Source organism: Ictalurus furcatus, chromosome 22, assembly GCF_023375685.1.
Source record: "Ictalurus furcatus strain D&B chromosome 22, Billie_1.0, whole genome shotgun sequence".
Lineage (NCBI taxonomy): Eukaryota > Metazoa > Chordata > Actinopteri > Siluriformes > Ictaluridae > Ictalurus > Ictalurus furcatus.
The window spans coordinates 2,300,458-2,318,246 of NC_071276.1; the positions used below are offsets into that span (position 1 = coordinate 2,300,458).

Consider the following 17,789-nt stretch of genomic DNA (forward strand, 5'->3'; position numbering starts at 1 on the left):
GTCACTATCAATATTCTCCTCCCTTTTTTCACTCCATCTTTAATTGATTGCTATATTGTGTTCTGGACAAAGTACACCAACCGCTTTCCTCGTCAGCACCGTCAAAGCCACCGTGTTAGCATCACCACATCATGGGAGGAAAGAAGAAACAGCGTCGTGGTGATGCAAGCACGCCACTGCGGCCTTTAGGTCAGGGACGCGGGGACAGGAGAACTGTGTTGGTTGTGGAGGCGGCATACCTCCAAGCTCAGCCACCTCATTCACGTCAGAATAATAACCCGATCCTGTGTTGACGCTCGATATGCGAAAGCTGCCGTCATGTTGCTGCTTGCCCCCCCCCCCCCTCTCTCTCTCTCTCATGTGCACACGCTCTACTGTAAGGTACCGCCTGCCTCCAGACCTGAGAGCTCACACACCTGTTCTCTCTCTTGCGCCCTCGTTCACGCTCCCATTCTCTCGCACACACATTCAAATGCACTCGGGCTCATTTAGCCACCACTTCTTGACTCTTCAGTTCTTTTGATCTGGTGTATTGGATAACACTCGGCCTTTTCGCTATAGTGAGAGATCCCTTTGAACCAAACCTGTTAGAGGACCGAGAGATCTGCAGGAAACGAGGTAAGCTTAGCAAGGAGTATGGATTATTGTTTACATACAGTTTATTTCTTGTATATGCAGGGAAACCTGCGCTATTTAATTAGGTATTGAATCTGTAATGATTAAGTTTAGCTGCTGCTAAAATAGTGTATTATTGCAAAATGTGATTGTTTGCACGGATAAATACAAACGGAGAAAGTAAAAATATACTGTCATAGTTTCATTCGAAGAGCTATATGACAAATCCAGTTCTGGTCTTATTTAAAAGCGTTAAAATAGCTTTATAGACATACGTCTGACTTTTGCACTTTTTAAATTTATAAAGCCTTGACTAATAGGCACAAACGAATTACAAATGCTTGATGTTGCTTATTATATCTGCCATGAATCACCATTCTGCACATGTGCGTCAAGTGGCCTGTGAGGTGTTCCACTTGTGTTTCAATCTCGAGTCCTGATCTGCCTAGTGATGCTTGTTTGTTCCGCGCTCTTCAGTGCCAGGCAGACCGAGAGAGAGGAGTCATTAAGGATTCTCTCTGTTCAGGAGACCGATTGAAGGCCCAGAGAAGAGCGCACAAAGCATGCCGGGGCGATAAATGCCATCCCAGGGGTGCACAGCATTAGGAACCAGAGCTTAGGTGTGCTACCGGTGGAGTGTGTGTACTCCAATCAAGAGGGTTGCACATGCCATTTCCAACTTGCATATTTTTATTTCATGTACACCATGCTGATAAATTTGGGCATGGTGTAATTAGTTTCCGTAAAAGGTCCACAACATTTAGATGGAGATCAATGCTATTCACATAAACTAAAACACTGAGTAAACCAACATATAGTCTTTCAAGTACATTGCCCAGCTGAACTTGTTGATTTATTTATAAAATCCTTAGTTAACTAATTAAATTTGTCCTGCAAAGGTAAAAGTATGAGCAACTCCTGTATCTCAAGCTTCAGCTAAATGTCAAGCCATTTCGCTCCTCAAAGCAGTTTAATGTCCATCTCTCTTTATAAAAAATGTCTCCAAACTACTTAAGTCTATGTACAGTGTGCTGAGAAACATTTACAATTACAATTTGAGCTTACATTTAAAAGCTTGAACGTTCTGTCTCCAGCAAAAATGTAGCTCTCATTTTATGCAACTAAAATGCGACAGACTTTGGAGTTGCATGTTTAGATTTGAGGACAAGGTCATAAACACAATAGCCTGCATCAGCAAGCCAAAGGAGAAGTTTAATCCTTTCAATAACTCAGCATGTTTTCTTCCCCAATTTTGCTCTTAGCAAATGCAGTCTGATCATGCCTGGCACAATCTAAAAGGGTGAAGGATAGATCAGGGCCTTGCATTCTGCCCACCTATTTTTTTCCCATTCTTTGTTGTTTTTTTTTTAAAAAAAAAAAAAAAGAAAAGAAGTTAAGGCAGAACTTTCACATCGTGACTTCAGTTTCCATATTGAAGAGAAAAAAATATATATAACCTTGGGTTGATTGCGTAATCTAGAGACTTATGCAAAGAGGTTAAATAAACGAGAGAGCTTGTGTCTTTGACATACTATTTTGATGTGGCACCATGGTTATTGAAACATTTTTACGTCATTAGTGCTGGTTTAGGAGGAACAAACTATGGAGATACAGCTAGCATGCTTATTTAAGGAAAATTCTGATCCAGAACAATGACATCTAGCAATAAATGAAAACTATAATCTATTTTGCATGGTTTAATAGTCAAGTACATACTACCATACAGCATAAAGATTAGAACTACATGCCTGACTATCTGAACTGTCTTCCACTGGCAGCTCTCCAAAGCTCAGGCACCCTCCAACTTGTCCATGAGTCCTTAAATGATAGAGCCATCTGCCTGTCTGAAGCAGCAAGAGGTCATGGAGGACTCCACAGAGGTGTGGACCGACGGCAACTCCCTTTTAAAGGCTGTTTATCTTTGTCGTTTGCGGCTGACACGTCTGCTCCTGGAAGGTGGGGCTTATATTAATGAGAGCAATGAGCGTGGAGAGACACCACTGATGATTGCCTGCAAGACTCACCACAGTGATGCTCAGAGTGTGCCCAAACACAAGATAGTCAGGTATACACTGCTCAAGTTTCTGGTTGACACAATGATTTGTCATTTGCAAACACCACCAAACTGACCACCATCAGACCCAGTTTTCAGCATTACTGAGGCTATAGTAATGCATACTTATTTTAAGGTTGCATCATTGCTGATTGAAGGCCTGTACTGGAAGGCCAAATAATTAGCATGGTTGAGTCTCCTAACAAATTAGACTCAACAGCAGGGAAGCTGCATAACAACTATGCTAACTACAGCATGCTTTGGTGATATCCCAGCTGTCCCAGCATTCAGTTGTCAGCTTAATACCAGGTTAGATGTACTTTTTGTACAGCAGGGTTTAATAACTGTCCAATGAGTCGAACTAGATGTTGAAGATGAATTCTTTTTTAGGACTTCCTGTAATCAAATGGTAATTCCATTTGTTTCCACAGGTATCTGCTGGAGAATGGTGCTGACCCAAATATTCAGGACAAATTGGGTAAGACGGCTCTAATGCATGCTTGTGTGGAGCGATCTGGGGAGGAGGTTTTGTCCCAGCTGCTGTCCAGTGGAGCTGACTTGAGTTTAGAAGACCACTCCGGTTCCTCTGCACTAGTGTATGCTGTTAACGCTGGTGACAAGGAAGCTCTGCGAGTGTTACTAGATGCCTTTAAGGCCAAAGGCAAGGAGGTCATAATTATTACCACAGATAAACTCCCCTCTGGCAGACTAATGACCAAACAGTATCTGAATGTCCCTCCACCACCAGATTTGGACGATAGGTTGCATTGTGTCCCTACTGTCTGCATGTCACCCTCTGAAATTAAACTCTCTCCTTCTCATGTCTCCTCTGATTCAAGCCAGTCACAAAATGCCTTTTTACACCTGGCAGAAAACCAAGCAGTCGGTTCTACCCCTGCAACCACAACTAATTCAAGGGGAGGGTCACCTACACGGGACCCAAGTCCATTGCGAGCAGCCGGTGTAGCCAAGCTTCTTCACCTTCAAAGGCTACACTCTGAGCCATGGCTAAAGATCCCACCATCTCTGTTGCTGCAGCAAAGCAAGGCCTTGTCCTTCACAGAGGAGCTCCTAGATATCACCCCAGAAGAAGAGCTCTCTTTTGGCTTTAACAGTCATCGTCGTTTGTCTCAAAGAGCACCACCAGTTGCACGTCATCAAAGCATGGATGCCACCGGTCTGCTCAGAGCCTTGGATAAAGCAACTGAAGCAGAGAAAGAACAAAAGAAAGAGGCGAAGTGGCTAAGCAGGAAAATGTCCTATGATGGTGTTTCACTGCCACATTCCTCCTCACACCAGAACCTACTTAAAGAAGCCTCCGGCAGCGAGACCGTTCCTACGGATAAAGACCCAGACTGCCTGCCCAACCTGGCTGTGTCCAGCCTGAAGGATGTAGTCCGCCGCCGCAACATTGGGATGGACCACTACAGCTCAGACTCCCAACTTCCTCAGTTTGGGAGTCAGCACTCAGACGAGCTTGGCAAAGCCGTCACAATGGGTGGAACAGAAAAGCGTAAGCTAGTTTACAGCCGATCCTCCACCCTGTCTGGCTCAAGGGAGTCTCTGGAAAGCATAGTCCAAAGGAGAAGCCCAGCGATGATGGAGCGCAGAGGGTCTGGGGCTCTTCTGCTGGATCATATCGCACACACTCGGCCAGGCTACCTGCCACCACTAAACCCACATGCACCCATTCCAGATATCAAAGTTAACATCACCAGCACTGGCGCTGATCGGGGAATAAAACCTGGTCCTGGCAATGTAACCATACCCATTGCTCCTGGTCAAAGGCATTTTGTGCCCTGTGCCCCTAGCCTTCCCCGAGACCAGAAGACCAAAAAGACTCTACTGAGACGACACTCCATGCAAACGGAGCAGATTAACCGTCTGGCCAACTTTGGGGAGATTTGTGGACAATAAAGTGCATTAATGTACATTTGCACAGTGCTGTATCCGATATCAAGTCAGTGCTCACATGAAGGAAATAGTGTTTGAATATTTATTATTAATCAGCCATTGGACAAAATATTTGCTATATGTTCACTGTTAAACATCATAAAGGAGAAAAAGAGCAGCTAAAAAATAAATTCTGTGACACTGAAAATTAAAAAGCCGCTAATAAACAGTAAATATACACTTTTACCACATTACTTTAATAGAGAGTAACTCCTAGCTCTGTTCTAACTGTGACATGGTGTACCCAGGTAAGCTTTTAAACTTTGAAATCTGATTCTCTAAGAGATCGTAGTAGATTCTGGACTTGCTGACGCTTTGCCTGTAGGGTAACAGATGCTCCACATTCAGCACATCACTCTGGCCTGTCCATATGGTCAGAGTGTATCTGAAAGAGAGAGATGGACACTAAGTGGAAAATATTTTCGTGAGATGAAGCATAGATTAATACCCCAAATCCAGTGGAGTGCATATTGGGATCAGCAACATCAAATCATCATTGTTAGAATACTGGATATGGGTAAGTACTGTAACTAAGGCAACCACAGTATTTAATTTCAAACCCTAGTGCTTTTGCCTACTTGGTTGATTACAGACTAAATTAACCACATCATGACTCAATTCAAGGTATTCTTGATATGGTACCAAACGAATCAAATTCTGAGCACCCAGAAGGTTTCATTATACATTTGCCAGAAGATGAAAGTCCAGATGTTTTTGTTTCTCGTTATTTGGAAGGAACATTCATTCTATGGGGTGTCCATTGGAGTTTCCGAGTCAGGTTACTACACAAATTGTAAGTGTTTAGAAGAAACGGGTCTGCATTTTCCTTACCATTGAAAAGATGTCAAAATTTACATACAGACATTTAGAGGTACCAACATTGCTAACAAGAAAATCCCACTGACAAGACTTTGATAAACACATCAGTGTGTCTACTTGCTGTATTGGGCTGACAAATATTTCATGTGCTACCGCAGTGAAGGACAGCATTAAGTTGCACCTCTAGTGCACCAGACCTCTGAGGTGCACTAGACCTGGAAAAGGAAGATCACCTTCTCTATGTGATCCCTCTCCCCACTTTTCCAGTGCACCTTTCAGCTCAGTTGAGTGCTTCTATTCTGGTGACAAACAAGTATACCTGGGGGGCCAAGCACCAAATTACACCAATTGTGTGGCAACGGCATTCTGATGAACTGTTTTTGTTCCACAACATGAATCCAATCAAGCAGGCAATCAACAGTTCAGTACTAGCAAGTACTTAAGAAGCAAACAGGCTGCAGCACAGCCTTAACTGTCTTTGGTATACTGAATACTGATGGGCTGCTGAGACTGACACAGAAATGAAAAGTCCCACCTGTCTGACTGCTGCAAGAGCCACTGGAATTGAACGAAGGACTGGGGTAAAAGAGCTGCTCGCACTGGGAATGTCACAGGCTGTGTCAGGTTCTTACACACTGCCTCCATCTGCTGAACCATCTCCCAGCTGTAACCTTAGATCCCATACAGGATACAAAAACAGAATCATGGTCAAGTGCAACATCAATTGGTATTAAAAACTGAGTCAATCAAGAACTCCTTTGGCCTCCTCAAGATTCCTCCTATAATTGTGGCATTAATCAGAAAACAGGATATGGGAACACCACACCAAGTTAAATGGGCCATTTTCCAACTAATATTAAAAGAATGATTTCATCCAATAGACCTTCAAACACCATCATAATTGTAGATTTTATATATAATATGCACCAAGTCAATACATATTGATGTCTATGCAAGAAGAACTGCCACCCAGAACAAAGGCATGTTTTACCTGGGTTGTCTGTATTTGGAGACCATCCAGTGGTCCAGCCCAAAGAAAGCACGTCTCCCTCTGCTTTCATAGCCACTGCTTGTAAAAAGCCCTGTGCATCTAAAGGTGTGGCCATGCCTCCAGGCCCAGGCAGGATGTCTGCGTTGATCCACACAGGCCCCTTCAATTGATCTCGAACCTTGTCCAGAAGTGCCATTGACTCCTCAACTGCTTCTAGACTACAGAGAACAAAGACACTGGGATGGACAATCTAGCTCTGGAGGGTCTGAGTCCAGCACCATTTGTATTTCCCTGCCCAGCTGTGTTGACTCAAGACCGATTTATACTTCTTTGTGCACTATGCTCGCACAGGGTGAAGTATTCAGACATGCCTGCAAAGTGAGCATGTCCTCTAGGAGGCGCTGTCGCATGAACCACACCAGAACTTACTTATTTACACAGTGAAGAAAAGTAGAAAAACAGTGTGAATTGTGTGTTTCATTGTAGGAATAATAAACAGAAGATAACACAGACAATTTTGTGCTGGAAAAAAAATAAATCTTGTGTATTTAATTATAAACCACGTGAAGTCTCACTGAATGTGTATCTGAAATGTTTCAACTCGTCTGTATTCATCACTATGAATGGCTTTTGTATATAAGCACTTCCATGTAACTAGAGTTTAAATCCACAATTCAAATCAAATCAATCACTGACTGACGATGGTTTAGATTTTATATTTATGGAGTTGCTGTGGTTTACACACCGGTCTGAGAAACTAAGATTGAATAGGTCTACACTGAAATTTTGACAGCATTTTTTCATCTGTTTCCATTGCTACAATTTCAGAAGGCGGTTTTGGAGAATGAGCTCGTCTATAGAAGGTGAAAGAACTGGATGCAATGAGGGAAAATTTCATTGTTCACCCTTTATTGTTTAACATTTTATTGTTTGCACTTCAAATGTACTTTCAACAGTATTACTCTGATTTAAACAATTTGATTAAACCTACAAAAGAAACGTTAACGTCTCACGAAACTGTTTTTGTGTACGTAATCTGACATGGCTCCCAGCTCGACGCGTAGCACAGAAGAAACACACATCACATAGTAAGTGTGTAAAATCATCTGCGTCTTTGTGTGCCACGTTTACTCATGACCCACCTCTACGCATCACAACACAAAGATGCAAATATGTGTTAATGCACAAGTATAAATTGGCCTTCAGGCGCCTTCGGACAAGTACATTATGAAACTGCTTTTTCAGATCAGACAGAGTTCAGGCAACAAAAAGAAGTGATGCAGGCTACACTTTGGCCTTGTATTTATGTGGGAAACGTTTAAAATAGAGATACAATTTCCTTTTTGTTTACATTAAAATACCTACTAACCAACCTTTTAAAGTCCAGTTTGATCCCTTTGTCTGAGTTCACCACCATTTTCAGCCAGTCTCGCAGTGTGATGTCACTGTCATTATCTGGTGGATGTGCCATTATGGGTTCCTTTGGGTCGCGACCCCGGAGAAGTACATCGGCTTCAATCATCTGTGTGCTATCTTGCAGGCAAATGATAAGAAAGAGCCTAATCCAACAATGTCCTGCACAGCATTTCACTTCCCCACTGGTGTTCTGCAGTGACTGGTTGGTTTGTTCTTATCTCCTTGATTTACACTCCCCATATTCCCAAATCAAAACTAGTTAGGAATAAACATATGAAGTTCTAAGGATGCATAATTTATGAACAAATTATGCCTTTTTAAAAAAAAAAAAAAAAAAAAAAAAAATCAAGAATGGGATCTACTCAATGATGTTAATTACTGGATTAGTCATTTATTCAAAAAGAATATAATATAAAGCCTCATGTTCCCTGAGTGGGAACATTATAACTATTATTTTAACTATTGTTAATTCAGTCTTCCCAAAGCAGAGACTTTGTCACCAGATTTTGGTGACAGCAGTGTATAAAGCCTGACTGAGTTGCTCTTGCACAAGCTGATGTTCCCAGCAACTAATCAACATTTTCCACCCATGACTAATCACTGATCACCATTGTCCATTGTTTCTTAAGGGACTCCAAAAAGTCTTTCCTTCTTCATGTAACACATTTTGAATATCATAACACATTATGAAAATGATCATGATGTGTCAACAAATATGCAAATTCGTCCATGACCCTTATCTGGTGACTAACCCTAACCCTAGTGACTTTTTTTTCAGTCTTTCTAGCTAGATTTGGTGATGTTTTAGACCCCTTAAGCTTTATTTTGTTTAAGGAAGAAAAAAAAAAAAAAGAGCCTAGCAACCAATCTAGACGATACTTAGCAACTATCCAGCTCTTGAAATGAAAATATTTTGTGAAAACATATTAACAAAAAACTGCAGATAGAAGAAATTATATTTCTTTCCATAAGAAATAAATTGTAACCTATTTTTATGTATTGTGATATTCTGTTCTATTCAGAAAATGTATCACGTTTTGATATGCAAATGATGACAATGTCTAGGACATGACGTGTCCACTTCTGGCCTTCTTTTTGAGCATGCATTAGCTACTTTCCCCTGAAAAGGATTGGCAACAATGATGGTCAGTGATATCGATGACCGGATTAGGTGTCTATTTAATAATAATAATAATAATAATAATAATAATAATAATATCACAGCCCTGAGTGGGAACATTTGAATAAATAAGAAATAGTTTTGATGTGTATAATTTACACTCTGACCTTGGAGTGCTTCAGTGATCTTGTCCTTGCTGTTGGCTGCATGATACCACTGGATATCTGCAGCATCATGGACCTTTATAGTGCCTTTCTTCAGGAAGTAGTCCAGAGTCTGGTCAGGCATTGATCCTACAGCTGCTGAAAAAGTTTTAGTTTGTTTACAACTAAATGCAACATGCGACAAAGAAAACAGTGCAGGCAGAACCGATCTAACAAAAACAAGCCCTGGTTAGTAATAAGGCCATGTGTACTGGCTCTGTTGTCTTTACATCAAATATTAAATATATACGCGCTGTAATGCAAAAGTAAATGTCACAACAAAGCAGTTTCTGAGGTTCCGGAAAACAAGCTAAAGTGAGATGAATAACTAACCTGTGGCACTTGATGGCGCTTCAGACTTAATAAAGCAGATGGTCCATGTCACAACTGCAGCGACGACCAGGGCGAACACACAAAACCGGCGCACACCGAGTTTCTTTAACCCCATAGACTTCAATCAAATATCGGACTAAACACGAGCAAAACATTTGATCCACGTTTCCGCACGGACGGAATCAAGCGCGCACACTTCCGGTTTGTTGCATGCTTGGAAATCAAGTACATTAAGTGTTAACGCTGCGGGGGGGTTGATTCCCATCATTGGCGTTTTCTTTTAAACTCAAAAGACACGTTTTAAAAAGTTTAAAAAGTTTATTTCGTGTTTCAAAGTACATACAATCATCAAGAAAAAAAAAAAGACATACAAAGAGCTTTTAAATCCTGTGGTTCATGGTTCAGCCAATGAGAGTGGAATTATACTTGAGTAAGTCTACTTCCTCACTATAGTTAAGTATTATTTGGGGTTATTTATACTTTACCTGTTTATACTTCCAAGTGAAAAAACAACAAAAATTTATTCTTTACATTATTCATTACTCATCTAGCACTTGACTGTTCACTGTACATCCACAGAATGGACACGTTTTATTTGCACTTGATTAACATTTAGTTTAAAGTTTCCAATCGTCTCTTAAAAACATTTATATTTTACTTATTAATACTTGATTATGTTTAAACGTCGTCGTTTCAATAGATATTTTTGGCGGGATCCTTAAATTTAGTAAGGTTTGCACCTTCAAGTGTAATTTCTCAGCACTTTTCCACCCCCTGTCAGCAGGCTATTAAACTGGATCAGAATATGTTTAGATACGATTAGAGCTAGATAGCGGAATCGAAATAAAGATGGAAAAGATGTGCAAAACAAAACATATCGAAAACATATACAATGCCTCGTAAACAATACTAGCCGTTTATGACATAATAACTCTAATATCAGTCCTGTGGTTGTCTTATTACATTTCAACATTCAGAATGTTCATTACGCTTTGACGACAGTGAAACAAATGCTGATTCAGGCTCATTTTCCAGATAAAAAGGTATATTATTAATCCTTGGAGGAGAAAGGATGGGCTATTTGATTACATTTAGCAAATGAAAGTCTTGAGGTTTCTTTACTCCTCCTGTTTATCCCTCGCCCTTATTTTGTGAACCCGCCATTCTTGTCTTGTCTTCACGCTCGTCCATGACCACCGGTATATTATCACATGGGCACGACGAATGATCAGCTGCGCATTTGGATCGGTCCGATTCTGGTTTAGATTCAGCCCCGTTGTGTGAGATGTCCAGCTCCTTGAGCTGTGCTTGAAGACGTTTCTCCAGGTCCTCGTAGCTCCGCGCTAACATGTAGCTGACCTTCCTCTGATGGGCCAAGGCCTCCTCTTTATCACTCAGCTGAAACACACGATAAACATTGCTCTTGCATTTAATCTCCTATTTTGTGTTTGGGTTTGTTTGGAGAAACGAGTTCTCTCTCAATGCTAAATGATTTTTCTCCATCTCTTATCTACTCTCCCACCTGAACACATACTCAACACTCAGCAAGCTGTGCGTCTGTAAATATCCCAGATAATAATGTAGATGAAGAACAAAGATAGAGCGTGTTCAGTTGACATGTTATGGACGGAGTACACACCAGATCGAGCAGCAGCTTCAGGGTTTCTTTCAGGTTGCTCGGGACTTTTCCTTCTCTGAGAGATGGCAGGAATCTCTTCAGCGCCTGAGTCACGCCAGCCGAGCGCTGCTTCCCTGTGATGTGAGGATGCATTAGTATGACCATGATATCTGAACGACACTGCAAATGTGTATATAGTTCATATTAAATAAGGAGTAAAACACTCAGTGAGTTATAGTTACCACTCGAAAGTTGATTATTTTCCTATAACAGCACGTCCTCAAATGTTTTATGCCAATGATAACACATTTCCTATTTATTTAAAAATGGGACGTTACACTTTTTATCCATTTATAGTTGCTTTCAATGTTGTGGAATGTCCATGAAACAACTTAGTGCCTGTTATCACTTGTGTTATAGCAGTTATAATCAGTTCCCTCAGCAGCACTCTCTTTTTTTCAACTCTTTCCTGAAGATGTCGGAAAACTGTAGTCACCTCTGACTGTTACAAAGCGCTGACACTGGAGACTCCTTCCATAAATGTTACACAAACATCTCCTCACAGAACATTTCACCATAGCGTTTGTGACTTATAGCTGCACTAGTGTCAGAGCTGCTGTTATAGTAAAGTTATAGATACTGCACCTCTCTCTGGCGTGTGTGTGTCGCTTTCTGCCAGCTGCAGCACTTTCTCGCTCCCTCTCCTCAGCTGCTGCTCGAATGCAATCCGGAACGCATCCACCATCACGTACGCTTCGTCCTTCATCCCCCTTTGCAGCTCCAGCTACACACACACACACACACACACACACACACACACACACACGCACTTTAATATATGCACATACACTCACATAATATACTCACACAGACTCACATATACACACCTCTTGTTGAAGCTGAAGGACTTGTTTACGGCTTGCAGCTGCACTCTTCGCACAGGAACACGGCCCTCCTGTGCTGGAGCTGCACTTACACGCCCCATACACAGCCAGCTGGGAAGCACACCATACACCTTTAACACTTTTATCACTTTCCCTCTGGCCGTCTAGCATCTTGTCTAAGCATCCATCTGTCCTCTGGATGGAGGGATGGGTGGAAGAATAAGAAACCCAGATAAATGAATGGATAAGCAAATCAGCAGGAGGATGGATTGCTAGAATTATGAACGGAGGATAGACAACCATCTATCTATCCACCTGCATCCATCTTATGCATGGATTTATCCAACCATGCATTCATCGCACCTTTTTTGTACCCATTCCTTAACACATCTATCAATAAACCCAGCCATCCTTCCGTCAATCCTACTTAAAGTAATTATTTTAGCTACCAATCATTCACTGTAGCTATCTGTATACATCCATTCATTTATCTATCCATCTGTCCGCCAATTCATCCAATATTCTTGAAATTTATCCACCCATCATTCATACTTCTAACTATTCTTCTATGGCTAGTCATCCAAGCATCCAAAAGTTTGTCCATCTCAAAATCCATCCATCCATCCATCTCAAAATTAAATTCGCCTACCTATCTATCTATCCAAACTTCTGTTTGTCTATCCACCAACTTATAACTTTGAAAACCAGTTGTGCATCTATCCATAATTATTTTTCCTCATTGTCTAATTATCACCCACTTTCTTTCTGTCTATTCAGTAAGTTTGTCTTGTCTCTCTATATTGAAATCTGGCCATTATGATCCTTCCAGGTTCTCACCAGACTTTCCAGCTTCCAAAATTCTAGCTATCCATCTACGTCCATCAAACCAGCCATCCATCCATCCAACAGGTTTCTATCCAACCAACTCTATATCTTGAAATCCTTCTATCCATCCATCCATCCATCCATCTACTGAGGTTCCTCTCTATCTTCTCATCCCTGCATCCATAATACCTCCAGTGCAGATCCCTCTCTGTTTTGGCTGCATGGTGGCTGGGTCTTCTGGAAGTCTCTTCTCTCCTGAGCACTCAGTAAGCCCAGGAGCTCCAGACACTGCTGACTCAATGCTAGTACACACACACACACACACACACAGCAATACACACATAGCAACAATAAGCAATAAACTTGACTATATTCAGACTAGGTTCAGAGTATCTCTACACTTACATGTGTTCTCTTTGTGCAGATCCTGAAACCGTTCCAGTCTCTCATCAAGTGCTTTGCTCAGGACCTGGTTCTCTGCACACACCCTGTTACACACGTGTATTTAAATTTTTTTAATTTGTCAGTTGTGAAAACAAAAAAGATTTTGAACCACAAAGCCATCAAATCTTCATAGTGTTTTAAAATGTATTCTCATGCTGTGTACAATCTTACCTGTCGTATTTCAGCTCCCACGCGTGCTCCAGGTTCTTAAACTGCACCTGGTTGAAGGTGATCTCCCACTGCAAAGCGTTCACTTCCTGCACATGGACAGTTACAGAACATCATGATCAGATATTAGTTACACTGAATTCAGATGCATTCAGCACGCTCTACCAGCACAACAACAACAACAAAAGTGTCCCACTGTGCGAAAAAAGTTAACAAAGTAATAAATGTGTAGTTCACCTTTTCCAAAGCTTTGTTCCGCTCTTCACTCTTCTGCAGTAAGAGCTTGGTGTGACTGGTGGCTTTATCTAATATGGCCTTTTGGGTAAAAAAAAAATAATAAAAAATATGGCTCAATAAGCTGTCCTGAGTGAATATTTAAATGAAAAAAAAATGGATATAATATCGTCATAATACACTGATTATTGAATGGAGCATCTGTGTGTTTATTACTTGGCCTTGCAGGATTCTCAGAGCTTCATGTTTGCCTTCAAGATGTCGATGTGTCACTTCCAGTTCTGACCTCAAAAGCTCCACTTCCTACAGGGCAGAACAACATACGATATGACGTGTTGTACAAATACCAATGCTTGTGAGAAGATTATCTATCCATCCATCCATCCATCCATCAGTTTGTGTCTTTTTCCACTCCGCTTGAAGACCAGAACCTTTGAGAACTAAACCGTTACTGTGAGCCATTGCATAGTCATGTTTCTAGTTTGTCAGGTCTTGTTTATTGCTTCTCGCGTGGTTCATGCTTTTCACCAGTCGTATTACACTTTCCTTCTTTGTTAAAACCTTTGTGTATTTGTATCCTGGTTTCCTTGTCGTTCCTTGTTTCAGTGTCATCAGAATGATTTCCTCCATCGCTTATGTACACTCCCACCTGAACACACATTCGATACTCAGCAGGTTGCGCGTCCGTGTCCATAAATACACCTGCTAATAACTGAGATGAATATCATATAAAGTGCATGTTTTCCAACTGTACGGCTATAAAAGCTCATCTTTTACCCTGATCTGTGGGAAAAACCACTTGGTGCTAGTAAATGCACTATCAGTGTGTTCATATTCCAGAATTAAAGGGCCTCCTAAAGCAGTTCACAACACGTCTGTACTTTTCAAAATACTGATTCAATTATTAACCAGAGCAGTTTGTGATCGCTCAGCCATTAAGGTTCTCTTCTACTAACTAGAAGGTTCCCATATGTGAGCAATTTTTCAGCTCAGTTGCTTGGATTAGTTTCTGCTCCACTTTGGAGAAAGAGTCTCCTGAATGAATCAAATGAATCAAAGTAGATTCAGATCTAAGCGCTCTGGTGCTGAAAGTGTGATAATGTCGGTGTACCTCCGTGACTTCCTGCAGTCTCCTCTGCAACTCCTCACTGGACTCGCCGGCACTGTTCTCTGTCAGAAAATAATAATAATGAACTAATCATTATAATATGTTCATTATAACTGTGGAAAAGTTATAGTTGCGGGTTTGTTTTGCTGAAGGTTCTGGCGCTTTGTTAAAGCTGTGAGAAACACCATGTGCTCACAAAGGGCCTTTTGTCATGGCACAAACACACCAAAGTCAACAAGACCCAATGGCTCAGAACAGGACACAGATAGGGATTGACCGAGTCCCTTTGGCTCTCATTTTAGCTATTAGTTTATGATAGTAAAGGGATAATTGCTTGAGAACACCATCATGAGCAAACACTTACATTTTAGCTCACCTCTGTTGACACTTTGGTCAACAGATTGAGGACGACTCCAAAGAACAGAGCAAGAAACCGTTGTTTGAGATCGGACAATTGTATCGTAAAAAATATAAACATGTCAAATTACTTGTGCTGTAAGTTCTGATCCATAATTCGGTCTAATAAAAATGGCATTATGGCTGTGGTTGTGATTTAGACTGACCTGAGTCTCTGATCCTCCACTGAGAGATCCTCTCTGCCTCCAGCTCCTTTCTGAAAGCGGTGTACATCGCACTGCATGATGTCCAGGAGAAAGATCTACCAGTGCCCTCACTGCCCCATTTCATCTGGTCTAAAAAGTCCGCTTTGCTCCTGCTCCGTGACTTACGGATCCCAGCTACAGACCGGGTGCCGTCCCCGAGATCTCCCTCTGCCATGTCATCTTCTGAGGGCTGATCTGTAGTACTCGCTTGTTCTTGGTCTGCGTGCATCATTTCCACCTTGACCTGGAGTCAATGCCCTAAAAAACAATTTCAATGTTGTTGGGTTTTTTTTCTAAAACTCCCGGATTTTTGCTTTACATTTTCTGACATGACTAAAGTCCAGTGTTCTCTAATATAATAATCGGAGTATTATTCGCATTCACGGTTTGTGATTTGAACAGGATATCACGTTATAACTCACCTGTGACTGTTCACTTTTCTTCTCCCATGAATATATTAGGTAGCGGAAGTGCTATGCTGGCACAGCGGATGCTCGACATAATCTAAGACTAAGAAAAAAGTATTAAAGACATGCGGTTATGTAACAAAGAAAAGCGTATAATGGCTACCATGGTGACGTTTTCTGTAAGGAGACGTGTATAAAACATTTACGGAAGGAGTCTCCAGTGTTAGCGCTTTGAAACAGTCAGGGGTGAAGCTGTACGTGACAGGGGAACGTCTTCAGGACTGAGGAGTTCACGTTTTGTGGTTTCTGAGTAACATGACAAGCCGACTAACAAGGAACTAACTTTGTGGAGTAATTAGTTTTTAAATGTAACTATAAATGGATTTTAAAAAAATAAAATATTGTAATTGTTGGAAAATCGCTGTGGTTTAAGAGGAACAATTTGGAACACTTGTGGTGACTGTTACTCCGCTTCATCACACCACTCTGTCCTTGATTATTTCTCTAATATAGCACAACACAGAGTGTTTAATTCCTTACATACTCGTTAAGGATTCATAAAACTTCAGGACGTGATTGTTTTATTATTTACCCAAATGACCTCTTAGGGGGGGGAAAAAAACACTTCCTTAATCATTCAGGTTTTCTAAAAGAGTTCTACTTGTAATCTTTTTTTGGAAAGGTTCTATATGGGACCTTTAAGGGTTCCTCCAGAGGGACACAGTGAAGAACCCTATACTACTGAACCTGAGTTGTGAGCCCCCTATCTCTTTGTTTTAATTTAGAAGCACAAACATTATTTCTAACACATGATGAACATTGTGTTGAAGTGTGGTGGAACTCGAGCAAGGTGTTGGAGGTTCCTGTTAGGTATACAGTACAGTATGCAGGTGAAGTGTATAGAGGAGAATGGCGACTGATCTGCTGCTTCAAGCGCCAGCTGTTTAGGAAAGTGCGCAGATGTCGATGCCAAAGCAAAACATCTGTATATGTCTATGGTTACAAATAATAATAATAATAATAATAATAATGATAATAATAAAAGATCAAGGGATAATTTGGCTTGAAAACCCCCTTACATTAGGTTCGGAAACATTGAAAGAAAGCGCGGAACTCACCTGTAACCGGAACACCTGTCCGAGCAGCACAGCAAAATGAACGATGGCGGAAATAAATCATCTATACAGGCTGTACACTTCCACACCACCGTGATCACACAGCACACACGGGTGTGTCACACACACACACACACACACACACACTTTTCCAGCCCGAAGTTTAACACCAGGCTGCGTTTAAAGCGAATCTAATGGAGCTGCAGTGTTTTTTAATCAGGTTTTAATCAGAGTTTGCCACATTTTCTCCTCAGAGAATACACCATCTACACAATTCAACGTGTAAGAACACTATTCTAGTGCTTCTGTGTAAGATGTCAATGATTCTGAAGTAAAATACTGCGCAAAAACAAACCTCCACAAAGAACTCCAGCGGTGTCGTTTTCGAACGAGTCGGCTCTTTTATATGAACTTTGAGAGCCGATTCACAGCTATAGATGAACCTTCACCCCTCCCCCCATCAGTTAATGTAATCTGCTGAAATCACACAATGTTAAAACCAGATGTAGTCAGCGGTTAAGGATATCACAAACTGTTGTCTGGGTTACAAACAAATGGCAATGAGATGTTTGGGAGCCAAAAGAGTCGACTCTTATTGGTGAGCCGAATCAAATTCTCTGAGTCACTGAAAAGAGCCGTAATTTTCATCGCTATGCAACAGGTGTCTATTTGTAGTAAGGCTGGTTCGTCAAGGACAAAGTTTTAACAATATCAGCAAACTGACATCCTCTGTTCATGTACTGTGATTTATGAGCGAGTTTTAAAAAAAAAAAAAAATTGACTTGGATTTTTCATGTACTGGTGTGTATTGGAATTACATTAGGATAGGGATTATCCATATTAAAATTTAAAGTGTAAATACCCCCGCCCCCCAAAAGGAC

At 41.1% G+C, this 17,789-nt stretch overlaps 3 protein-coding genes and 1 long non-coding RNA gene across 5 annotated transcripts; 2 read left to right on the forward strand and 2 right to left on the reverse strand.

The window, feature by feature from the left end:
• The first annotated feature begins 80 nt into the window (after positions 1-80).
• Positions 81-4,673, forward strand: ankrd34bb (ankyrin repeat domain 34Bb). Its single transcript, XM_053610476.1, has 3 exons — positions 81-618; positions 2,394-2,680; positions 3,100-4,673. The coding sequence occupies exons 2-3, from the start codon at positions 2,439-2,441 to the stop codon at positions 4,583-4,585; spliced, it is 1,728 nt and encodes a 575-aa protein (XP_053466451.1). The 5' UTR covers positions 81-618; positions 2,394-2,438; the 3' UTR covers positions 4,586-4,673.
• On the reverse strand, positions 4,657-9,685 carry fam151b (family with sequence similarity 151 member B). 2 transcript variants are annotated; one of them, XM_053610482.1, is made up of 6 exons: positions 9,504-9,685; positions 9,135-9,266; positions 7,805-7,964; positions 6,432-6,649; positions 5,976-6,111; positions 4,657-5,006 (listed from the first exon to the last, which is right to left on the reverse strand). In XM_053610482.1, exons 1-6 carry the CDS (start codon positions 9,616-9,618, stop codon positions 4,835-4,837), a joined length of 933 nt encoding a protein of 310 aa, XP_053466457.1. In that variant the 5' UTR covers positions 9,619-9,685; the 3' UTR covers positions 4,657-4,834. The 2 variants fall into 2 exon arrangements, with proteins under 2 accessions (XP_053466457.1, XP_053466456.1); XM_053610481.1 differs by having other exon boundaries at positions 9,135-9,269.
• A 112-nt stretch (positions 9,686-9,797) lies between these two features.
• Positions 9,798-14,183, forward strand: LOC128599103 (uncharacterized). Its single transcript, XR_008384360.1, has 3 exons — positions 9,798-9,933; positions 12,835-13,096; positions 13,255-14,183. It is a non-coding gene; the product is annotated as an uncharacterized LOC128599103 (long non-coding RNA).
• On the reverse strand, positions 9,927-17,743 carry ccdc125 (coiled-coil domain containing 125). Its single transcript, XM_053610478.1, has 13 exons — positions 16,912-17,743; positions 15,809-15,896; positions 15,348-15,644; positions 14,788-14,846; positions 13,893-13,979; positions 13,680-13,757; positions 13,446-13,531; positions 13,236-13,318; positions 13,020-13,132; positions 12,009-12,116; positions 11,767-11,905; positions 11,143-11,255; positions 9,927-10,901 (listed from the first exon to the last, which is right to left on the reverse strand). The coding sequence occupies exons 3-13, from the start codon at positions 15,616-15,618 to the stop codon at positions 10,635-10,637; spliced, it is 1,404 nt and encodes a 467-aa protein (XP_053466453.1). The 5' UTR covers positions 15,619-15,644; positions 15,809-15,896; positions 16,912-17,743; the 3' UTR covers positions 9,927-10,634.
• Positions 17,744-17,789: the final 46 nt, after the last annotated feature.